Here is a 26,334-nt window from a genome sequence, read left to right as displayed (position 1 = left end):
TCAGGCCAGCTTTTGAGCTGCTTTATCTGTTCAAAATCTATCCACCTAGCACAGTGCTGGTGCCACACAATACAATGGAGGGTATCATCAATGTAAAGGAAGGACTTCACTCCAGCAAGGACTATGTGGTGGTCACGCCTACCAATGCTGTCATGGACAGTTGCATCTGCAAAGGTGGATTGATGAGAACGAGGCCAAGTAGGATTTTCTGTCTTGTTGGTTCCCTCACCATCTGCCGAAGACCCAGTCTAGCAGCTATGTCCTTCGGAACTTGACCAGCTCATCAGTAGTGGTGCTACCAAGCCACTCTTGTTGATGGACATTGAAGTCTCCATCCAGAGTACATTCTGTGTCCTCACCACTCTCAGTACTTCCTATTGAACATCAACTGGAGGGAGGTGTACTGAGTCATCAGTGGGGTTAGGGTGAGGGTGGCGGTGGGATAGGTGGTAACCAGCAGGAGGTTTCCTTGCCCGTGTTTGACTGGGGCCATGAAATTTCAACGTTGAGGATTTCCAGGGCAACTCTCCATTTGCTATACCATTGTTCCGCCAGCTGTAGTGGGCCTGTCCCGCCGGTGGGACAGGACATACCCACGGAGAGTAATGGGTGGTGTCTGGGACATTGTCTGTAAGAAATGATTCTGTGAGGATGATTATGGCAGGTTTTTGCTTGACTAGTCTGTGGGACAGTTCTCCCAATTTTGGCACAAGCCTGCAGATGTTAGTTGGGAGGACTTTGCAGAGTCAACAGGGCTGGGTTTGCCGTTGTCATTTCTGGTGCCTAGGTCGATGCCAGGTGGTCCATCCTATTTCATTCTTTCAGACCTCATAGTGTTTGATACAACTTAGTGACTTGCTAGGCCATTTCCAAGGGCATATATATATAAGTGAATCACATTGCTGTGGGTCTGGAGTCATATGTAGGCCAGACCAGGTAAGAACAGCAGATTTCCTTCACTAAAGGACATTAGTGAACCAGGTGGGCTTTTTACAATAATCGACAATGGTTTCATGGTCACCATTACTGAGATTAGGCCCCAGGTTGGGTGATTTCCCGGCTTGCCGAACCCAAACTTTAAAAATGGTCCCCCTCGCAGGTGAGATTTTCTGTTGCGGGGGGAGCAGGCTGAAACAGGAGGTGGGGTGGACAATCCTGGAACAAATCTGCAGGCTCCCTGGTGCAAGGCCTGCCTGCTTCTGTGCCCAGCACTGTTTATAAATAAATAATTATAATAATACAAAAAAAATCCCTCCAGATCTCACCCCTCACACTCCCTATACCTAATCCATATCAATCCTAATCCATCTCTTCCCACCCACCGTTCCATGGTCCCCACGCCCCTATTGCCAACTTAGTGCCCCTCTACCCACCCCATTGCCCCCATACCCCCATGCCAACTTAGTGCTAACCCATTGCCCCACCACCCTTTGCTCTTACCCCCTCTATGCAGCTCATCTAGTATCCTTGGACAATTCTTTCACAGATTTATCAGGTTTGACACTTCCTGGATAGCTTTGACTGATTTGACAGCTGGAGAGCTACTGGACAGTTGGACAGTTATACACCCTCTGTTAGAGCTTGGCAGTTCCAATGAGTTAGTGTGTAAAATGTGCATAATCATGTTCATGTTAAACACGTGACTTACCTCTCCCAAAGGTTCTCTGGAACCCTATCCAAAGTCTATCAATAAGAATTCACCAAGTTTAGACCTCCTTTTTCCTGTTCTAACCTACACAATCTGGATTCCACCCTCCTGTCATTCCAAGATCCCACTTCAGTGGAGGCAGCTGGTGATTTTAAATGGCCAGCTGTCTCTCTGTGAATTATGTACATGTGAGCCCCAGTCTGACCACAGTCCCCCTCAGGGGCTTGGCCTAAATAGCCAAATGGTTATGGTACTGGGTTTGTAACCCCGAGATCAAAAGTTCAAATCTCACAATGGCAAACTATGAAACAATGTAACTTCATCTGAATAGGAACAGATGGAAACGTGTTTGTACTCGAAAGAGTTACAGTCCCCCTCAGCTTGGCCTAAATAGCCAAATGGTTATGGTACTGTGTTTGTAACCCCAAGATCAAGAGTTCAAATCTCACAATCGCAAACTATGAAACAATGTAACTTCATCTGAATAGGAACAGGTGGAAATGTGTTTGTACTCAAAAGAGTTACAGTCCCCCTCACAGAGATGGGAAATGCTGGGTTCTGAGGTAGGTCTTACACAATGAAGAGCCCTTCCACTGTGGCAGAAATCCAGGCTCCTTTTCAATTCCAGATTATTAATTGGATTTAAATTCCATCAGCTGCATTGAGATTTGAACCTGTGACCCCCAAAGTATGAGTCCAGGACTCTGGATTGTTAGTCCAGTGACATTACCATTACACCACCAGCTCCCCCATACATATGCCTGCATACTAACTTCTTGTGATTCATGTACCAGGACGCCCAAATCCCTCTGCACCTCCGAGCTCTACAATTTTTGCATTTAAATAGTATACTATCTTTCTATTCTTCCTGCCAAAGCAGACAAATTCACATTTTGTTACATTATAGTCCATCAGCCATTTCCTGGCTGATCAGAGTTTAAAATCTAAATGACAATGAGGCTTGCCTTCTTGGAGCAGGTTGGTCCCCCACTCACTCACCTCCACCTTTACTAAAGACTGAAGTGAGCGGACTAGAGCCAGGCTTGAGTTGGAAGCAGATTTTTAAGATTTTAACTCCCAAGTGACCCAAACCCACCCATTTCTCTAGGTTACAATTCCCCCAATATTTCAGATCATTTACCGTTCATTGGCGCTGAAATGAATAAGAGATTTCACAGTTTATAAGCGGGTGCAGAGTCAGGGGAAAAAGGCCTGGTGGTGTGGGGGTGGGGGGGAAAGAACAAAAGGGAAAGCCTCTGGTAGGATGTAGGGATTGAATGACAGTTACTAGAATGTTAATGTATTTGAGGAATTTAAAATATTTGCAGAATTTCTATAAACTAAAAGCAGAGCTGACTTTTAATTAAGCATGAATTTGATTTCTTAAATAAAACATTTAAACAATGTTTAAATTGCTCAACTTTTGGAGGCTGTTGTCAAAGACGAAAAATATCTTTGAAGTTTGCACTGGCGAAACAATTTTGAGATCTGTATTTTTCCTAACAGCAATGTTATTATCATTCCCCCCACCCCTTTTTCCAATTTCCTGTCCTTTCTTGGGAAATGGTTCAAAGGGCATCTTACACAAATGTGTAATCTTACATTTTACATTAAATGTTTTAATGTTTTAAACTGAGGTAGTCTTGCTGTTAAAATATTTAACCCAGGGGAGAAATAACTCAGCATGGATTAACATTTGACCTTCCTACCCTGTGTGACTCATCCGCAGTGGGCGGTGCATTTACAAGCTGGGTCATCTAAAAAGTGTGGATTGCCTTTTGAAATCCCTTGGGTTTCCTAATTAGGATTCTATTATACTTGTTACTCGATAACAGATTACTTTGTAACAGTCTGTACAACCTGACATGTGACCTAGATAGTAGTGCATGCTGGACAAAGTTTACCTTAGTAGTTCAATTTTTTTTGACAGTGACTATTGAACAGGGACTTGAAAGCTTTTTGTTTCAGTGGACGATTTAGTCACGCCTCATGGAGCAGTATGGCCGCAAATCAATGACTGCTATTCTAACCACTTGCTCTTTATTTTATTGTGTCTGCTCTCCTACCTTTTCAATTTTGGTAGTGTCCAGTGCCACAGACTTTGACCCTTTACCTTGGTGACTCAATTTAATTATCAGTGGGTCAAAGTTTCCTATTAGTGTACTTGGTTGACACACAGGAAGAATCACACATTAATTGAGCCTATCCAAATTTCTGTTCATTAATGAAAATAGTTGGAAAGTTGAGTGAGCTTTGCTTTTGAATCTCTCCCTCCTCACTTGTTTTTACTCTGTGCAATCAATGTTTAGGAGCTGTCATTGCAATGCATGTTTCTTGAGTAACTAATGAACTGGTTGCAAATGAGAAGAGCAGTCCTTTTTACAGCTTAATCATCTTTTGAATGAGCTTATTTATATGTGGTATTTTTCTGTAATGTTTTTGTTTCTTAGCAAGAAGAAATTAATTTGAAGAATTTACCACTGGAAATAAAGACAACTGAATCTTGTAAAGTATCAGGTACAATTGGTCCTCCTGGGCCTTCAGGCCCCCAGGTAAGATTAGTAATATTTTGAGATGAGCAAGATGATCTGAATCTTCACTCTCTTTTAATATTGAATTTGCACTATTTAGAAATAATACAATTTGCAGGTGTTTGAGTTCATTTTCACTCAGCCTGCTTCTTTAACCCAGTCCTAACCACTCTCCCATTAAAGGAGTGAAGATGCCAATCTTTTTGTTTGTCTTGGATCAATGCTATTGAATAAACTATACGTTGTCAGACCACTACAATAGATGCTTTTGTGCCATATAAGGCATGAAAGGATAGGAATTTTCAGTTCATATTTTAGAAATAACAGTAAAGTGGTCTGTCAAAGAACAGTGTTAGATGCTTGAGTTTCATGGGTTTAAAATTTATAAACTGTGGAAATTCAAGTATTTGAGAAACTGACCAGATGTTGGTGAGCGAACTTCACTGCACTATCTCTACAACATAGATTTAAAATCTGGTATCTTTGACTTGTGCACCATGATTTGAAAAATGAAAATGGACTTTGCCTTTAGAGTTATCCAAATGTCAAAGGCACCAAAACTAGTTTAACATGATTTCTGCACTTTATGCCAACATTATACAGTTCTCCTTAAGGAAGAAATTAAGATGAACAATAAAACAATAACACAATGACTAAAATGTTGTCACTTTTTGCAGTAGTTGTAATTACTATTTGGAGAAGACTTTGTCCTGTGAGAATATTTGCATCAGCTTGGTATTAACGGTAAAATAAAAATGATGTATACAGAAACACAGTGAAAATCTCTGCATGAACCAGTACTAAAAGTAAATGGAGGCCTTTTGATATACAACTGTATATGGAGATTCCAAAGGAAAGACTTGGGACCGGAAAGAATAAAAGAGCAGGATTATAGATAATTCTGTAGTGAATGAGGTCACATGCAAGAATTTCATGAAATACTTCCCATTGTAAAGTTTCTAATATGGGTATTCTCCAGATGCTGTAGCCACATTTAAAAAGGTGTTATTTTTTGTGTTGCTGATTCATTTTGTGAACAAATTTTGTGCCTCTACGTTTGGAGGACGGAGTCCAACAAGGAAACATGATTTAATTTGACGTTGAGGCTGGTAGGAGTCTCATTTGGTAAGCATGGCCAGGAACTTACAGCCCCACCCCAGCGTGTCTTTCCCGGCGGATGGGGCGAGCCATTTAAATTTCCATTCAATTTGCTGGGAGGGGCTGTAAAATCCTGGCCTATGGCTTATTAAACAAAGGATGACTTTCCCTGACAATAGTTCAGCCTTTATTTTTTTTACCAATTTTTAAAAATCTGACTGCCATTTCCTGTGGTGTTAGCCTATGGAATGCAATGTGAATCTTTAATATATTAAAAATGTCTGTGCACACTCCGTGTGCTTTAATTTCCTATGCCCATATATATAATGGAAATTATCTCTGTAAATGTATTGCATTGTAATTACACTCTCTGGCCACTGGTGATGATGGAGCAGCTTGGGTTTATAACCCCAGCCTGAATGGTTGAGGAGTTTCTCTGTACCACCTGCCAGTGCTTCACTGCTTCCCAAATTACTTAGATTTTACTATTTAAGTAGAATGAATTAAAATCAAAATATCTAATTTATATTAAAATCACTAAGTGGTCCACAGTGTTCCATTTCAAAGCGATTGAAAGCATTTATGTCAGGCATTCTTTGTGGGGAAGTTCATTACAAAAGTTCCCACATGTATGTACAGTACCAGTTACACCTGTAGGTATTGCTGTAATAGACCATTTTAGTGTTAAATCTGCCACATGATGTTTGGTTGCAAAGCAAGAGCTGGTATTGTAATCTGGCAGTTGGGTGACTTCATGCAGATCCACACCCTGCCCTCCAGGTGGCTTCTTTCAACTATTCGGGGTACTTTTAATTTGGCCCACAAGGTGAAAATGGGATTAAGCTAAAACAGCTGTGCAATACCTGCCAGCCTGTTCCAGCTCTGTCACCATATTTACTAGGCCTTTCCATTAAGAGACGCAGGTGTCCACCTGAATCAAATGGGAACCTTCTGTGATGATTGTCACTTTAAGATCAGTTCAACTGAGTAGGGGTCATGCAATTTGTTTAACCAATGTGTGGCTAGCGCGGGGCAATAAATTCTAGGGAGGGGTTTCCTAGGAAGAAGATGGCTGTATGAAAGGCTGGCTGGATACAAGCAGCCACGGAAGCACTTGTGTAAATAAAGTTTGTTTTGTTTGACTAAGAAGCCTTCCAGAGCATGATTCTACATCTTCATTACTGTAAGCAAACTGGTGTCCTATGACATACATAACTTTGAGGGATAACCAGGTATGCAGCTCCTCACTTCTACCAGGTGATGCAGAAGAAGGGGTCTCAGAAAAATATGGGACCAATTATTTTTGAGAGGTCAGGAGGGGCAAGAATGCTTGGCAAAAATAATGTGGGCTGCTGCCACTCTGGCTCTCTCCCCCCACCCGTCGCTCCCTCCCCCACTTCCCAGGCCTACCTTGCTGCCAGCTGGATCAGACCCCAGAAAACCCAATATTAGGCTGGCCTGGTGATAGCAGGTTTCCTGCTGCAGCTCACCATGGTGTGCAGCTTGCCGGCAGCATGTAATAAGATCTGATCCTCAAAATAGTCCAGGCTTCTTGCCAGCGGGATTAGGCAGCCGGCTCAGATACATTACTGGCCAACTGCCCAGGAGTGATAATCCGACCTATTGTTTCAAAGTGAAATGCTGGGGTCAAAGCAATATATGTGATGAGAGGGAAAGACAAAGAGAGGAACAGCCAATAAAATGATGGCTGAAACCCAGAGATCTTCCTGTGGAGAGAAGTGAAATATTGTTCACATTGATGGGTGAATGGGGAACTCAGGGACAGAGATCAAGGCTTCTTAACGGAAGAAAAATAGAGAGGAAGAGGAAAGTTCTCCAACTGAGGGCTGTTTGACCATGGGACCCTTCATGTGTGGTGATTTGAGAAACAGACTAAAACACAATTTCAATAAGGGAATGGGATATGTACCTGAAAAGGTGGAATATTAAAAAGATCTTTGTGGGGGGTGGGGGCAGGAAGTGGGTGGAATGGGGCTACTGGACAGACCATCAGCACCAGCGATCAAATGGCTTCTGCCTCTGCTGTAATTTCCATTATTCTATAAAACCTCTACTTTATTGAAACTGAGACCAGAGAATAGTTTAGGAATTTTGGTAATCACAGAATTTTAACGGCACAGAAGGAGGCCATTTGGCCCATTGTGTCTGCACCGGCTCTCCAAATAAGCATTATGACCTAGTGCCATTGCCCTGCCTTTTCCCTGTATCCTTGCACATTGTTTCTATTCAAATAATCATCTAATGCCCTCTTTAATGCCTTGATTGAACCCGCCTCCACCACACTTCCAGGCAGTGCATTCCAGACTCAAACCATTTGTTGTATGAAAAAGTTTTTTCTCACATCATATTTTATTATTTTCTGGATCACTTCGTATCTGTGCCATCTCGTTCTTGATCCTTTTATGAGCAGGAACAACTTCTCCCTATCTACTCTGTCCAGCACCCTCATGATTTTGAACATTTCTATCAAATCTCCCCTTAGCCGCCTTCTCTCCAAGGAGAACAGTCCCAACCTCTCCAATCTATCTTCACAACTGAAGTTTCACAACCCTGGGACTGTTCTTGTAAACCTCTTCTGCACTCTCTCCAATGTGTTCATATGCTTCCTAAAGTGCGGCACCCAGAACTGTACACAATACTCCAGCTGAGGTCTAACAAGTGTCTTATATAAATTCAGCATAACCTCCTCCTCTTGTACTCTATGCCCCTATTATTAAAGCCCAGAGTACTATATGTTTTATTAACTGCTCTCTCCACCTGTACTGCTACCTTTAATGATCCATGCACATATACACACAGGTCTTTCTGCTCCTGCACCCTCTTCAAAATTTCACCCCTTATTTTATATTGTCTGTCCATGTTCTTCCTACCAAAATACATCACCTCACACTTCTCCACATTGAACTTTATCTGCCACCTATCTGCCCATTCCACCAACTTGTCTATGTCCTTATGAAGTTCTACACTGCCCTCTTCACAGTTTACAACACTCCCAAGCTTTGTATCATCTGCAAACTTTGAAATTGCCTCCTGCACACCAAGATCTAAAGCATTAATATATATTAGGAAAAGCAAGGGTCCCAATCCCAACCCCTGGGGAACTCTAGTACAAACCTTCCTCCAGCCTGAAAAATATCCATTGACCATTACTCTCTGCTTCCTATTTCTCAGCCACTTTTGTATCCACGTTGATACTGTCCCTTTTATTCCATGAGCAGTAGCTTTTCTCACAAGTCTGTATTAAATGCTTTTTGGAAGCCCATGTGCACCACATCAACAGCATTAACCTTCCCTGTTACCTCTTCAAAAAACACTAGCAAGTTAGTCAAACACAGATATCCATGCTGGCTCTTCCTTATCAACCCATATTTTTCCATGTGATTACTAATTCTATCCTGAATAATTGTTTCCAGAATCCTACCTACCACTGAAATTAAACTGACTGGTCTGTAATTGCTGGGCTTATCCTTACAACCTTGTTGAACAAGGGTGTAACATTTGCAATTCTCCAGTCCTCTGGCACCTCCCCTGAGTCTAGGGAAGACTGAAAAATTATGGCAGTGCCCCTGCAATTTCTATGCTGACTTCCTTCAATAACCTTTGATTAATCTTGTCCGGTCCTGGTGCCTTATCAAATTAAGTATCGACAGTTTATTCAACACTTCCCCCTTATCAATTTTGAACCCTTCTAGTGACAGAATTTCCTTGTCTGTCACCATGGCCTGTGTAGTATCTACCTCCTTGGTAAAGTATTCATTTAATACCTCAGCCATGGCCCTTTCATCCATGTGTAAATTCCTTTTGAGGTTCCTAATCAGCCCAATCTTCCTTTTACCACCCTTTTACTATTTATATGCCTGTGGAAGTCTTTGGGATTCCCCTTTATGCTGGCTGCCAGTCTTTTCTGATAATCCCTCTTTGCTTCTCTGATATGCTTTTTCACCTCCCTTCTGAACCTTCTGTCTTGGTCCTCAATTGTATTTTCTACCTGATACCTGTGTCATAAGCACACTGAGCTAAGATTAGAGCAATGTGCCCTGTGAGAATTGTCCAGACACTGAGCCTTCTGCTCCTTTTATGATCTCTTGGTTTGTGTCAGGTTGTTCTGTGCTGCTCGATATTTGTCATGTGAAGTCCAAGTATAAATCAGCCTGAATAGGGTTTCGGGTCAAAGTGGTCATCTTCACGCACAGCCTAAGTCCAAACCATGGTCCAAGGAGACAGATAGTCAGGTCTGTTTAAAGTGGCTGACTGGGGAGCCAAATCACTCTTTGTCCAATGCAGGAAGAATTAGCTACTTTTTCAGGATGAATATCAGCAGGATTGCTTTTACAGTAAGGTGATCGTGGTTTTACTACCAGTTACATAGTCTTTCAGTGAATTATTGCATTACTGTTCGTTATGAGGGGAATTGGAGTATCACAATTTTAGCATTGTCCATGTAGTGTCGGTGAATTACCATTACATGTGGAATTAAAGATCCCCACCTCTAAAGATCACCCCTCTGCAAATTATTCCCCAACCTCACTTTCCCTTCCCCTGCCCACAGTTGGCCTCCTGATTCTTGGAACTTGTTATACAACAACTACTGGTGAAACCAAGAGCAAAAATACACAACAAATTTATAGATGTCATGTGGCCAGATGGCTTGGGATTGGGCATCATATTAACAAATATCATTAGGTCATAATGTCACATGATCAAACTTCCAGGAATGCTTCCAAACAGAGTTGGCAACCCTGTTGGCCATTGAAATCTTCATATTCAGTTGTCTGATTACCAGTTATACAGAAGAATAGATTCCTAACTACCTCAGACCACAATTGCGATCATGCTTTATACCATGAACTCTTTTGCTATTGTAATGAAACTAAGGTTTTCTTCATAATATTTTTCTGGTTTATTGTGAAGTAGGTTTATGGGTGGTAAGTATAGTTGGTTCTGTGTCATTTAATTACATTTTGTAGTCAAGCAGACTGCAAGCTTTAAATCATCAAAAGAAGCTGGTATTTGACTACTAATGAGTAAGCGTAGATGCTGGCTTAGTATGTAGGTGTGAAGGGAATTATAATTTTTAGATAAATTAAGTGATGTTTGGATTTCAAAGGGATCTTAGTCTGTTTACAACAAGCCAGATAAGCAAGGCTAAGGAATGTGTTTATTTTCCCAAAAGTTACTGTCAATATATAGTGGCAACATGAAAGTTTTTATATTATGAGGAAGATACAGTTTCAAATGCATATAGAACAATAGAATTTGCATATTAAAAAGAGAGAAACATATATAAAGGAGAATGAGAGGTTATGTGTCAGAAGGTCATGTAAGATGTAACAGATGTGTGTGAAATAGCATTAATGAAGCTTCCAGCATTTGTGCATAAGTCTGCTATCTAACGAAACTGAACCTGCAGAAAAAACATTTGGAATTCCACTGTCCAGGGTATTGTGTTAACTTACTGAGTTTGTTTTAAATCTAAAATCTATTGTGGATCATTGCTTTATAGGGAATGTAACTGGAAGTCAGACTAATTAGGAATTTTAGGAGTTATTATAGTAGTAATTGTAGTTTTATATATGTGCTTGACATCTTTTATTTTGTTCATAAATATTTTAATTTAATTTTTTAAGAACTTTAAAGGTCTTGGTGGACTTATTACTTCTGAATTCAGTGTACACACTTCGTACTACAAATTGCGATACTGTTGTGAAAGCGTGACCAAGTTTCCCTCATGAATTTGGTCTGCCTGGCACACGTCATCTGCCATGTCATAATGCTATTTAATCTCACCAGCCCTCCACTCTATCACAGGTCTTCTATTTTGTTAATTTTACACCTGACCCCCTTTCCCTTTCCTTTAAAACCTATTACATCTGTAGCTTTTCCCAGTTCCGATGAAAGGTCACAGACTTGAATCGTTAACTGTGTTCCTCTCGCCACTGATGCTGCCAGATATATTGAGTATTTCTAGCATTTTCTGTTTTAATTTAGGATTTCCAGCATCCACGGCATTTTGCTTATGTGTAATCATTCTGTTTTGCAGAGTAGATACAGCTAGATAGTACTTTACAAACAATTTGTAACGGTAGCTCTCCCCCTCCTGCCTCTCCTTCCCAATCAAATCCGCACCCTGACCCTGAGTTGGGGCATATTATACATGTAAAAGGGGACTGTTGTCACAAAGAGGCAGCCTACCACAGAATGTAAGGAAAAGGTCAGTGGTTCTGCTGTGGAACATTTACCACAGCACTATAAGGAGGAGGAAACATTGCTAAAGCTTGACAAAATTTTCCATGAGCTAAATGAGCTAAGAGACCTTTAAGGAGGGGATGGGCCCTATTACCCAATATTCCCCCAAGCAGGATTGCTACTACTGTCCCACAATAAACCACTACTGTCATGACAGCAGATCACATCCTGAATTACTTACAGTCATATTGAATATTTTAAGTAAGACGTGTTTTTTAAAAAGACCTACAAGCAAAAGCTGGCTGAGAATGCAAAGTAACCACTTTCTAGAAAATTCCTATGTGGATTATACTTGACTGACTAATCCAGAGAGGCCCTGGAATGTCATGCCTAAAAAGATGTCAAGGCCCAATTCATACAAAGACACTTGAAAGGGAGAGAGGCAATGCAAAAGACTGAACTTTAACCTCCTGTGGTTGCAGAGACAATGGAGACAGATTACCACATCTTAGCAGACACCATCTCCTGTTGAGTTATGTCTCAGAATATAGACATGATCTGAGTTGAAAGAAAGCAGATTCTGGCAAAAGCCATTTGTTTTTTCCCCTCCAGGAATACACAAGGGAATCAGTTAAAAAGTCAGCTGCAAATCATTTTTTTATATTAATTTACCGGATGTGGGCTTCGCTGGCTGGGCCAGCATTTATTACCAATCCCTAGATGCCCTTGAGTAAGTGGTGGTGAGCTGCCTTCTTGAACCGCTGCAGTCCATGTGGTGTAGGTACACCCACAGTGCTGTTAGGAAGGGAGTTCCAGGATTTTGACCCAGCGACGGTGAAGGAAAGGCGATATATTTCCAAGTCAGGATTATGAGTGACTTGGCGGGGAGCTTTCAGGTGGTGGTGTTCCCATCTATTTGCTGCCATTGCCCTTCTAGTTGGTAGTGGTCGTGGGTTTGGAAGGTGCTGTCGAATTAGCCTTGGTGAGTTCCTGCAGTGCATCTTGCAGATGGTACACACTGCCGCTACTGTGTGTCAGTGGTGGAGGGAGTGAATGTTTGTGGATTTGGTGCCAATCAACTGGCTGCTTTGTTCTGGATGGTGTCAAGCTGCTTGACTGTTGTGGAAGCTGCACTCATCCAGGCAAGCGGAGAGTATTCCATCACACTCCTGATTTGTGCCTTGTAGAAGGTGGACAGAATTTGGGGAGTCAGGAGGTGAGTTACTTGTCACAGGATTCCTAGTCTCTGACCTACTCTTGTAGCCATAGTATTTCTATGGCTAGTCCAGTTCAGTTTCTGGTCAATGGTAACCCCCAGGAAGTTGCCAGTGGGGGATTCAGTGATGATAATGCCATTGAATGTCATGGGGCAATGGCTAGATTCTCTCTTGTTGAAGATGGTCATTTCCTGGCAATTGTGCTGCGTGAAAGTGACTTGCCACTTGTCAGACCAGGCCTGGATATTTTCCAGGTCTTGCTGCATTTGGGCATGGACTGTTTCAGTATCTGAGGAGTCATGAATGGTGCTGAACATTGTGCAACCATCAGTGAACATCCCCACTTCTGACCTTATGATGGGAGGAAGGTCATTGATGAAGCGGTTGAAGATGGTTGGGTCGAGGACACTGCCCTGAGGAACTCCTGCAGTGATGTCCTGGAATTGAGGTGACTGTCCTCCAACAACCACAATCTTACATTTTGCTAGGTATGAATCCAACCAGTGGAGAGTTTTCCCCCAATTCCCATTGACTCCAGTTTTGCTAGGGCTCCTTGATGCCACACTCTGTCAAATGCTGCCTTGATGTCAAGGGCAGACACTCTCACCTCACCTCAAGAGTTCAGCTCTTTTGTCCATGTTTGAACCAAGGCTGTAATGAGATGAGGAGCTGAATGGCCCTGGCAGAACCCAAACTGGGCTTCAGTGAGCAAGTTATTGCTAAGTAATCACCGCTTGATGGCACAGTTGATGATCCCTTCCATTACTTTACTGATGATCGAGAGTAGACTGATGGGGCGGTAATTGGCTGGGTTTGATTTATCCTGCTTTTGGTGAACAGGAGATACTTGGGCAATTTTCCACATAGATGGGGAGATGCCAATGTTGTAGCTGCACTGGAACATCTTGGCTAGGGGCGCGGTAAGTTCTGGAGCACACATCTTCAGTACTATTGCTGAAATATTGTCAAGGCCCACAGCCTTTGCACTATCCAGTGCCTTCAGCTGTTTCTTGATAACGTGTGGCAGAAATCAAATTGGCTGAAGACAGGCACCTGTGATGCTGGGGACCTCCAAAGGAGACTGAGATAGATCATCATCTCGGCACTTCTGGCTGAAGATTGTAGCAAATGCTTCAGCCTTATCTTTTGCATTGATGTGCTAGGCTTCTCCATCGTTGAGGATGGGGATATTTATGGAGGCCCCTCATCCAGTGAGTTGTTTAATTGTCCACCACCATTCATGACTAGATGTGGCAGGACTGCTGAACTTAGATCTGATCCGTTGGTTGTGGGATCACTTTGCTCTGTCTATAATTAGCTGCTTATGCTGTTTGGCACACAAGTAGTCCTGCGTTATAGCTTTACCAGGTTGACAGCTCATTTTTAGGTATGCCTGGTGCTGCCCCTGGTATGCCCTCCTGCATTCTTCATTGAACCAGTGCTGAACCCCTGGCTTGATGGTAATGGTAGAGTGGGGAATATACCGGGCCATGAGGTTACAGATTGTGTTTGAATACAATTCTGCTGCTACTCCACAGCACCTCATGGATGCCCAGTCTTGAGTTGCTAGATCTGTTCAAGATCTATCCCATTTAACATGGTGGTAGTGTCACATAACATGATGGAGGGTATCCTCAATGTGAAAGCGGTTCTTCACCTCCACAGCGACTATGGTCACTCCTACTGATACTGTCATGGACAGATGCATCTGTGGCAGGCAAGTTGGTGAGGATAAGTATGTTTTTCCCTCTTGTTTGTTCATTCATCACCTACCGCAGACCCAATCTAGCAGCTATGTCCTTTAGGATTCGGCCAGCTTAATCAGCAGTGGTGCTACCAAGTCACTCTTGGTGACGGACATTGAAATCCCCCACCCAGAGTACATTCTGCACCCTTGCCACCCTCAGTGCTTCCTCCACATGGTGTTCAACATGGAGGAGTGCTGATTCATCAGCTGAGGGGGCCGCTACATTTAATCAGCAGGAGGCTTCCTTGCCCATGTTTGACTTGATGCCATGATACTTCATGGAGTCCAGAGTCAATGTTAAGGACTCATAGGGCAACTCCCTCCTGACTATATACCACTGGGACGTTATCTGTGAGGTATGATTCCATGAGGATGGCTATGTCAGGCTGTTGGTTGACTAGTCTGCAAGATGGCTCTCCCAATTTTGGTACTAGCCCCCAGATGTTAGTAAGGAGGACTTTGCAGGCCCAACATGGCTGTTGTTTTTTCCATGCCTAGGCCAATGCCAGGTGGTCTGTCTGGTTTCATTCCTTTTTTTTGTGCCTTTGTAATGGTTTGATACAACTGAGTGGTTTGCTAGGCCATTTCAGAGTCAACCACATTACTGTGGGTCTGGAGTCACATGTAGAACAGCATATTTCCTTCCCTAAAGGGGATTAGTGAACCAAATGGGTCTTTATAACAATTGAGAATGGATTCATGGTCATCATTAGACTTTTAATTCCAGATTTTTATTGAATTCAAATTCCACCATCTGCCATGGCAGGATTCAACTTTGGGTCCCCAGAGCATTACCCTTTGTCTCTGGATTATTAAGTCCAGTGACAATACCACAACACCATTGCCGGCAATGATCTGTGTGTTCTAGACCTGATGTGCTAGTGTGTGTTGTGAAGGATGCAGCAGAAGAACAGCAACTAGGCATCCCTGTGACTTGCAGATAAAAGTCTCTCTCTCCTCCTTCTCTGTAGCTGGAGGTAAGTGAGCAAAGCCACAGTCAAAAAGGCAACAGGACAACTTCAGCTAACCTGCAGAACCAAATGTCTCCAAACCACCTGCTCAGCTGCCAAAGTCAGCTCTACCGGAATCACCCAACTTAACGGCTATAGGGTTTCACCATCTACGCCTCACTGACAAGCCAAAGACTGATTTGTATATTTTTTTAACTCTTATTTTTGAACTCAACTTCTCATTTCTGATCTGTGTTTATGTGTGTTGTGTTTTTATTATTTTTTCTTGGGTTTTATTAAATAATTATCTTACACTTTCTTTGACTCAAGAAAGCCTGGTTAAATCGCCTCCTTCTAAAACATAAATACATTTGGACTTGGAAAAGGTATCCACGAGGGAAGGGGTTCCTTTTAAATTAAACCTTGTTGCGACCAACAGAGGGGGTGGTTGAATAAAGAATGGAAGCCAGATCCCCCCTCCTCACCCGGGAGCATAACAAATTGGGGGACCTCGTGCAGGGACTGGTCATAAAACCACCAATAGTCTATTCCTGGTCACGGATGAGTGATGTTAGGGAGGAAAATCAGCAAGATGATTGGGCTCCATGCCATTTATGTGTGACAGGGCAGTCTGGGCACAGTTGTTTTATTTAAGGCAGGCAGAGAGGGAAATTCGGGTGGATGGTGGTAGGGCCAGAATTGCAGGAGTAGACCTCACTGTTTGCTATGCCTTCATTTCTTGCCTGATTTCAGGGGATAAAATAAAAAAGTAAGATGGAGTTAGCAATCGTGTAATCTTCTATTGGAAACCATTTTTATGTTTCTTCTTAACACCACAGGTGATTAATTAGTTCACTGATGTTCAGCTTGGATTCCACTTGGATCACTTGACTCCAGACCACTTTACAGCCTTGATCCAAACATCAAGGCAGCATTTGATAGAGTGACACCAAGGTGCCCTGGTAAAATTGAAGTCTGTGGGAATCAGGCTGAAAATTCTCCGCTGTTTTGAGTGATACCTAGCACAAAAGAAGATAGTTTGTGGCTGTTGAAGGTCAGTCATCTAAGCTCTAGGACATCACTGCAGGAGTTCCTCAGGGTAGTGTCCTAGGCCCAACCATCTTCAGCTGCTTCATCAATGACTTTCCCTCCAATAACTTCTTGTGTATGACATCTTGCAACTTTACAAGTCTAAATCCAATTTAGACAGCCAAGTCACAGCACAATGTGTTAGGTTAATTGCCATGAATCCTGCAGCAAATTTACGTAGGCCACATTCATTTAATGCAGTGAACAGGTTGATTCGGGTGATCATGGTTGCATTCTGGGCTTCCCTTGAGATTCCATTTGTGGAGGAGGTGTGATGTCCTTGCATGGAGAATGCGGATTCTGTCAAGTGTAGTCCCTGTTTTCGAGGGAGGTTGAACCCTTGGGGTGGGAGATGACAACCTTCACGTGGTCCACCCTGTTTTTAACTAATGTCATCACTTTGACGTATGGAGCCCAACTATTCCCCCCAACTTAAGATTGGAAGTGGGTATGTGTGCTGATGATTGCAGTGTTCAGTATGATTCACCATTCATCATAATGAAGAAGTCCATACCCACATTCTGCAAGACATGGACAACAGGCTTGGGCTGATAAGTGGCATTTACACCACACAAGTGCCAAGCGATGACCAGCCCCAACAAGAGAATGTTAGCATCTCTCCTTTAGGACCCATGGCACTAACATCACTGAAGCCCCCAGAATCAACATCTTGCATGTCATTATTGACCAGGAATTTAACTGGAGCAGCCAGAGCAAGAGCAAGTCAGAGGCTGGGAATTTTGCAGTGAGTACCTCACTTCCTGACTCCACAAATCTTTTCCACCATCTACAAGGCCCAAATCAGGAGTGTGATGAAATACCCTCCACTTGTCTAAATGAGTACAGTTCCAACAACACTCAAGAAGGTTAATGCTACCCTGGATAAAGCAGCTTTCTTGATTGGCACTCCATCTGCCACTTTAAATGGTCACTCCCTCTACTGCCACTGGTGTGCAGTGGCAGCAGGAAGTACCATCTACCAAATCCATTGCAGCAACTCACCAAGGCTCCTGCAGCAGCATCTTCCAAACCTGCCATGAAAGACAAGGGCTCCAGACACATGAGAACACCACCAACTGCAATTTCTAAGTCTCGCACAATCCTGATTCAGAAATATATTGCTGTCATTCATTGTCACTGGGTCAAAATCCTGGAACTCTCTCCCTCGCCAACATCACTGTGTGTGTACCTACACCACACACATTGCTGCTATTCAAGGCAGTGGCTCACCAGCGCTTTCTCTAGGGAAATTGGCTACGGGCCATATATAACCTTTCCAGTGACACCCACATCTCAGGAATGAATGAAAAAAAATTATTGAATTTAAATTTCAAGGATGCAGTGAAGATCAATTTTACAAATGATAAACCAGGAAATCTAAAAATACTGATACAAAGTGGGCCAGATTTTTACAGAGTTGAAAGTTGAAGTTTAATTTTATTCATCTCCACCTGGCTCCTGAGCTCTGCCCATAGTGGATACAAAATGAGTGGCCTTGGAGGTGGCATGAGGGGTATAAGGGGGCATGGGAGTTAAGTGGGGGTGGGTGAATGGATGAGGGCTAAAGGGCCTAACAGCCTTTTGCACAAATGGGCTGAAGTTTCAGAACAGAAGCAGGCTTTCTAACCAACCTGCCTCAGCACTAGCTCACCTCCATGGCCACCTCTGAGCTGTCTCCAGAGGCGGTGAGACTGACTCACTCATGCCCCTGCACCCCCAGAGTGGAAAAAGTGTGTGTGTGGGTCATTTCCAAGGAGACTGGTCTGTCGAGTCTGGAGATTTTGCAACTCGAACTACCCATCTCAATGGCATAAATTCAGCCCAACATATTCATACGGCTTTTGTCTGCCTGTTAATTTAAAGGAGACATTATCAGTGGGTTGACATTTAAAAAGTGGACAGAGGATAGATTCTTTTTCCTAGTCAGTGTATAATTGAACTCATTCAGTTAATTGCTTCATTAGTCCATGTCTCAAAGAGATTAAAATGGGAGGATAAAGAAGAAATTTAAAAGATAGACATAGCTTTTTGTCATAAACGATGAAGGTCTCTAGTGTATAAATTAACTGAATTGATAAGCTTCCGAAAGTGTAAACAAGTGAATATATTATTTAATGCCAAGTAAGAAACTTGCCCAAGAACAAACATCCAATTTTAATTCTTTAAAGTACATGGGAACTAACAAGACAGTTTAAGCAAGAGTTCATGCAATCAAATTTTTCAGCTCCACTGTTGAATGTAATAGAACCTTAGCTAGGAAAAAGGCTTGAATCTTCTGAACAACAGCAAAAGTAATACGTTGTTTGTGAAGTACTGTTAGATGTCTTGATGTGATGTGCATAAATGCAAATATCATTAATAGCGCAGTGGAATCTCATTATTATAATTATGTAATTCTATAAAATTAAGATCTCCATAGAGATTGGTATTGCTTTAAAGAGAAATTTAAACTTCCAGTTATTATCTGAAAGAAGGATACACAAGCTTTCATTTTAAAGTTTATACTGTATCAAATGATGAAACAAAATGAACACTTTTTAAACTAAATACTGTTTTCTCTTTGAAGATAGAACTACCAGACAGAATTTGCCCCTTTCTGCCTTTAATGACAACTGAAAATCCGAATTTTGTTATGTTGCTTGATCTCTTAGGTAGACATTGATTCCAGGGGAATTCAAAGTGTTTTGCAGCTCCCAAGCATTTTATTTCTGTTCTTTTCCTTTCCCCAATACTATCTTCCACAGTGAGAGTTTTCCTATGGGACTCTCCCTCTAGCTCTAGTTAGGTGAACCCTCCAACCTTGTTTGGACTCTTCACGAGCTTGATCTTCAAACTGAGTGCGAGCTTTAACCCACATTCTGTCTGTTGAATGATAGGCTCAGCATTTGTGTAGGCCTTCCTTTTGCTCTCCCCATTCTCAGTTGGCTGCAAACCTCACAAGTCCAATCTGCAACCTGTTAGGAAACAGAGACAACTTAAGTAAGTTATATTTGTATTTGTGGGTGTTAGGAATGAGTTTTAGCTTTAATGTTTAAGTTTGATTTGCATTTCTGTATCTGTGTTAAGGTCAAATTGAGTTAAAGTGAAACTAAAAAAGGTGCTTGCATTTCTATTGCGAATTATATGACTTAGGAAGTTAAGCAAACACAAGTAGGAAAACAGTGCTGTTGCTGAGCAACAGGGTTCCAGAGTGGCAGGTCTCTCCCATAGACATACACAGAAAAACTAAAGAAACAGCAGTTTGATTTGGAAGATGTTTTGAGTTCAGTTGGTTTTGAAAGTAACTGCCAGGAGAGGCTGGAAAAGAGGACAGATAGCCAATCCCAAGCTAAAGGAAAGATCCCAAAAATTGAAGGGAGTGGAACAGGAAAAAGTCCCAAGCAGGCCTTCTTACAGAATCACAGGGCTGAATTTTCCCCACGTCGGTGGGGAAGTTGATGGGCGGGCGCGTGCATGCGCGCTTCCAATCAGCTCCCCCGATCGGATGCGCACCAACATTTCACATGAGCGGGCCAATTAAGGCCCACCCAGCGTGACATCCGCAGGGAAGCGCTATGCGCTCCCTGTGCGGGCGGGGGAGGAATACCTAAAATCAAGAGTGCGCCTCAGGGAGATTGCCTCTACTTTCAAAAATATTAAAAGTAGAAAAAAATATCCCTTACATGTTCCCTCAAGTGGCAATGCCACATGAATTGGGACATGTTCATAATTTCCAAAAAAACTTTATTAAAATTTTAAAAAACCTACATGAAACCTCATCCCACCTGTGGATGAGGTTTCATGTTTTTTTCTACTTCCCGCCGGGGCTCCTGGCCTGCCCGGCAACCTTAAGGTTGGACGGTCAGGTCCTGTAATTACTTTAGTTGATCTGTCAATGGCCTCAATTGGCCATTGACAGGTTGGCAGGCGTGCAGCTGATTTTGCTGCACCCCCGCCTTCCTGAAAATTGAAATGGGGCACGGTGACATCGGGATTTCCGCCTGACGTCACCACGCGTCATTTTACACATCGGAGAGCGCACCCCCGCTCGCTGACGGTAAAATCCAGCCCACAGAATACATATGAGGCCATTTGGCCCATCAAGTCTGCACCAACACGTGAGAAACACCTGACCTACCTACCTAATCCCATTTACCAGCAATTGGCCCATAGCATTGAGTGTTATGACGTGCCAAGTATTCATCCGGGTACTTTTTAAAGGATGTGAGGCAACCCTCCCAGGCAGTGCATTCCAGACCGTCACCATCCTCTGGGTAAAAATGATTTTCCTCACACCCCCCCTAAACCTCCTGCTCCTCATCTTGAACTTGTATCCCCTTGTGACTGAACTTTCAATTATGGGGAATAGCTGCTCCCTATCCACCATGTCCATGCCCCTCATAATCTTGTACACCTCAATCAAGTCGACCCTCAGTCTTCTCTGCTCCAACAAAAACAACCCAAGTCTATCCAACCTCTCTCCATAACTTAAATGTTTCATCCCAGGCAACAGCCTGGTGAATCTCCTCTGCACATCCTTCCTGTAATGTGCCAACCAGAACTGCACACAGTACTCCAGCTGTGGCCTCACCAAGGATCTATACAACTCCAATATGACCTCCCTACTTTTGTAATCTATGCCTTGATTGATAAAGGCAAGTGTCCCATATGCCTTTTTCATCACCCCACTAACATGCCCCTCTGCCTTCAGTGATCTATGGACACACACGCCAAGGTCCCTTTGTTCCTCAGAACTTCCCAGTGCCATGCCGCTCATTGAATACTTCCTTGTCAAATTACTCTTTCCAAAGTGTATCACCTCACACTTTTCAGGGCTAAATTCCATCTGCCACTTATCTGCCCAATTGACCATCCCATCTATATCTTCCTGTAGTCCAAGACACTCAACCTCACTGTTAACCACCTGGCCAATCTTTGTGTCATCCACAATCTTACTAATCCCACCCATCCACATAATCATCTATGTTGTTTATATAAATGACGAATAATAGGGGACCCAGCTAGATCCCTGTGGTACGCCACTGGACACAGGCTTCCAGTGACTAAAGCAGCCTTCTGTCATCACCCTCTGTCTCCTACAACTAAGCCAATTTTGAATCCAGCTTATCAAATTACCCTGTATCCCTTGACAATTTGCCTTCTTTATAAGTCTCCCATGTGGGACCTTGTCAAAGGCTTTGCTGAAATCCATATAAACTACATCAACTGCACTATCCTCATCTACACACCTGGTCACCTCCTCAAAAAATTCAATCAAATTTGTTAGGCATGACCTCCCTCTGACAAAGCCATGCTGACTATCCCTGATCAAACCTTGCCTCTCCAAGTGGAGATAGATTCTCTCCTTCAGAATATTCTCCAATAGTTTCCCTACCACTGACGTGAGACTCACTGGTCTGTAGTTCCCTGGCTTATCTCTACAACGCTTCTTAAATAGCGGAACCACATTAGCTGTTCTCCAGTCCTCTGGCACCTCCCCTGTGGCTAGAGAGGAATTAAAAATTTGGGTCAGAGCCCTTGTGATTTCCTCCCTTGCCTCCCTCAGTAGTCTGGGACACAAATCATCCGGACCGGAAGATTTGTCCACTTTTAAGCCTGCCAACACCTCCAATACCTTGTCACTCCCTATATCAATTTGCTCAAGAACCTCGCAGTCCCTCTTCTCGAGTCCCATACCTTTATTCTCATTCTTTTGGGTGAAGATGGATGTGAAGTATTCGTTCGTTGAAATCACCTAATATAATTATCCTATTGTTAATGTTTTTACAGCCCCCCGCAAATTGTGCACATATTTGGTCCTCAATTTCCCGCTGACTATCTGGGGGTCTATAATAAACATCTAACAATGTGGCTGCCCCTTTTTTATCCCTAAGTTCTACCCACAAAGCTTCATTTGATGCCCCCTCTAGGATATCATCTCTCCTTACTGCAGTAACTGACTCCTTAACTAATAATGCAATGCCTCCTCCCCCTTTACCCCCTCCCGTCTCGCCTGAAGATTCTATATCCCGGAATGTTGAGCTGCCATCCTGCCCCTCCCTTAACCACATCTCTGTGATAACCACTAGCAAAAAAATTCTCGTCAAAGGAAGGACAGGAACCTGGAAAAGGTCCTGTTAAGTGAAGTTAAGAGTGAGGGGCAGCGAAAGGTTCCAAGCCTCAAGTTTAAAGCTTCAAGCTTAAAGAGATAAAGGCTTGAGAAGTCAGAAGGCCCAAAGAGACAACTGAAGGTCTGTAACTCTTGCTATGGGCATGTGAAGCAGTGGTGTACTGTTGCTGGCTGAGTCAGGGAGAGACAGTGTGTGGAAGACATCTTGAATGCATGCAGTGACCCAGGGGAGTGGACATTGGAAGGAGAGTTCAAAACCCTGGAGGTGAACCCCTGTGGAAGGCATCTGAGAGAAAATGACAGCTTGGGCAAAGATTCCAAGGCACGAGGTCTTGGAGAGTGGAGATTGGAAACCCTTGTGTGAAAGACAGAGTTCAGTGAGACTGGTTGGCTCATGATGTGACAAGAGTCTGGGGGAGCTGAGGAGAGATCCAGAGCATCTGGTTGAGGTGGCATCTGTCGCTTGGTTTCAGAGTGTGGTGTGTTGACCATAGGGTGCCTATTGGTTTATATGGGCTGTGTATTTACTGTAGACATTAGAGTATAAGATAGCTCTTGTAACTTGTGTTATCCTTACAAATCTGTATATATCTATAAAAGTTTAGTTGTGGGTGAAGGAGTATTGTAATATAGTTCATCTTTTCTTTTTGAATAAATGTTTTATTCTTTTGTTAAAAGTTCATCAGCTGACTCTAGTGACTTTGTTCAGTAGCCCCTCTCCATGTATCTAAGCAAATAAATAAAAGTTAGGATCTATCAAGCTGGGTTCCACTCTGGGATCAGGCTTGACCAGATGTAATCTCAGCTGGGATCATAACAAACCCTAAAACTTCCATCTGCCTGGGTTTATAAGAAAGCCTGTAACATGATCTCAGAATGGCTTCCTCTATCCTCTCCTCTATGGCAACAGGAAACACATTGGGCTGGATTTTCCCCCCATTGGGGGCAAAGTTGAAGGGCGGGCGCGCACAGGCATGCTTCCATTCAGCGCCCCCAGTTGGGGGCATGGCACCTTTTTACATGGGCAGGGCAATTAAGGCCCACCCAGCGTGACATCTGCACAGAAGCACTATGCACATCCTGTGCGGGCAGGAGGGGAATCCCAAAATCAAGAGTGCGCTCTTTCGCGCATGCACACCAAAGAGCGCATTCATCTCTCTGAGGCTAAGTGCTGCCTCAGGAAGATTGGCTCTAAATGTAAAAAAGCAAAAAATAGAAAAATAAAATGTCCCTTACATGTCTCCTCATGTGACACTGTCACATGAGTTGGGACATGTCCATAATTTTTACAAAAACTTTATTAAAATTTTTAAAAACCTACATGAAACCTCATCCCGTCCATGGATGAGGTTTCATGGTTTTTCTAATTCCCGCAGGGGCTCCTGGCCTGTCCGCCAGCCTAAAGATTGGACGGGCAGGTCCATTAATTAGTTTCATTATTCTGTTAATGGCCTCAATTGGCCATCGATAGGTCGGCGGGCACATAGCTGATTTTGCTGCGCCCCTGCCTACCGGAAAATTTAAATGGGGCGTGGTGACATCGGGAGTTCTGCCCGACGTCACAGCAAGTCACTTTATGCGTCGGTGAGTGGGCCCCACCTCCCGCTTGCCGATGGGAAAATCTTGCCCATTAGCTCTGTATCCAAGTGGCAATGTTAATCAGCTATCTCTAATCAAAATGGCTTTCATCTTGGAAACCAGCAGCAACTGTTTAAAATTTGGCATCGACAACACTTTTCTGGATCTTAGGAGACTTAGGGTCTTCCCATAGAAACACCCGTCATTGTCCCCTTGTGTAAGTATCTGGCACTTCCTTTTCAATAAAACAGTCTGAGTCTTTCTTTGATCTTTAACAATTAAACCACCCACACCAGCTTTACTGTCAGGCAGATGCCAGCATATGTCACATGACTCTTCGTTTACCCTAAACTTTGAGTTACAGTGCCAAACTCTAGCACATGTTTTTGGACTATATCTTTTGGTTTATAATAATCCTATAAAACACACAATTGTAATAATAATTACAAAACACCTCTTTAATTGGTTCTGCTGAAGTTTCATTATGACCAGTGAAAAAGAATTAATAGCCTCATAAAATTAATGCTGATGAGGATTAATTTGCTTACTTGTGAGACCTTGTAGAAGTGAGGCTTAATTGGAATGACATATTTTTCTTTAGAAAGATATTTGTGGGCTTAAAAGATCCTCAATCCTTCAAGGATTTTCCTGCCCTTGACACCAGAGGAAGTGCGGAGGAAAGTGCTCTGAATACATTGAATGGTGGAATGCACTTAAAGGTCTAAATGGCCTACTCCTGTTTCTGTGTTTAAACTATTGCATGAAATAGGCAAGGATTTAGATATGATGAGCAGTGTTCTCTGCTGGGAGTTCCCTTGTTGCTTACAAGCCAAAAACATGATGGCATTAGGGTAGGGGGCGAGGGTGAAGAATCCCTGGGGGTAATTTTAAGTTTGGGCATTGATGCAAAATGGGTGATTAGTTATACCAATGCCTAATTTCCTTTTCTATTCACATCATTGGAGAAGATTGGATGGAGGTGTATAGTGGTGGTGATTCGCTATCAGCCATTTCACACCATTAGCAAAAATTATCTTCCATATTGAGGCCCTGCAACCTCAACTACTCTGGTCAAACACATTTTCTGATGCTGATGACTGGGATAAACTTTCCTGTGGGTGTCAGGAACCCAACTTCAGGACGCATTTCAGTGTCATACCCGCCAGCTTAATTTTACAGGAGGCAGTCAATTATTAGGTTGCCTCTGCATTTGCCATCCAATTAGCAATGACCAGCCGTGCACAGATACAGGAGAGCAAATCAGAGGAGCTGAAGGGAGGGTCAGCCAGCAGCCCCACTGAGAAAGGTGAGCACTGCTTTGACAGATCAAGAGCAAGAGGGCACCACAAGGTGGAGGAAAATAGCATCAAACAAGCAGAACCATCTTGGGGATCAGGCTGCAGGAGCAATGCCTCCAAATGACTGCATTTTTTGGGATCTGATGTGCAAGACCTTTTTTTCCTGCTTTAAACATTAGACTCCAAACACAGACAATGACGCTCTGATCTTCCACTGTGTTCTTGCCACCGTTGAGGAGGCAAACTGTAGACACAGTGGCAGTCCTGTTCTCCTCAGGCGAATTGTGCTTTGCTATGAAAATCCTGCCACTGCCATGTGGGTTGCTGTCTATTCACTCAGAATACCCTGGGAAAATGGCTGGAGATGGAGATAGTCCTGGGAGTCAGCCCAATGCTTCTCTTTCAGAATTTCCTTTGCCCCCACCTCTAATGCTGGTTCCTCGGAGTCAGGGGTTGGAATATTCTCGATCAGTGTATCAACATTTCCGCTTGTAAAAGTTGGATCCATCAGGGGTCCAAAGCTGGATGAAGAGATAAGAAATTTGAGGGAAGTTGTTTAACTTCCTTGAAAGGAGAGTTTATGAAGTAAATGTGAATATCTTTTTACAGAGGAGGTAGAGCTCCACTGAACTTTCTGGTCTTTGGGAGCAGGCAGGCTTTCTGATTGTACCCCTAGTGGCACAAGTGTTACCACTCCATATCCAGATCAAATGGTCTCCCACTGATCCCAATACCCCAGCAACAGTTATCATGCGGTGTGATTCCAGTATACACCAATACACTCATATAAATGTAAATGCATATATAGTACATGTATTTAAAAATGTGTTATGTATGTACAAAATTTGTTTTTAGGAATCTG

General features: G+C 42.9%; 1 protein-coding gene across 1 annotated transcript in view; it reads left to right on the top strand.

The window, feature by feature from the left end:
• The window catches only part of colq (collagen-like tail subunit (single strand of homotrimer) of asymmetric acetylcholinesterase), a 122,525-nt gene that overhangs the window by 25,382 nt on the left and 70,809 nt on the right, over nucleotides 1-26,334 (top strand). The window contains exon 3 of the mRNA XM_041183344.1: nucleotides 4,099-4,200. Within this exon, the coding sequence (XP_041039278.1) occupies nucleotides 4,099-4,200 (102 nt within the window). The remainder of the gene's footprint in view (nucleotides 1-4,098; nucleotides 4,201-26,334) is intronic.

Source organism: Carcharodon carcharias, chromosome 3 (assembly GCF_017639515.1).
Source record: "Carcharodon carcharias isolate sCarCar2 chromosome 3, sCarCar2.pri, whole genome shotgun sequence".
NCBI lineage: Eukaryota > Metazoa > Chordata > Chondrichthyes > Lamniformes > Lamnidae > Carcharodon > Carcharodon carcharias.
Note: the sequence above shows the minus strand (reverse complement) of the source record. Positions and strands in the feature narration are given on the sequence as shown.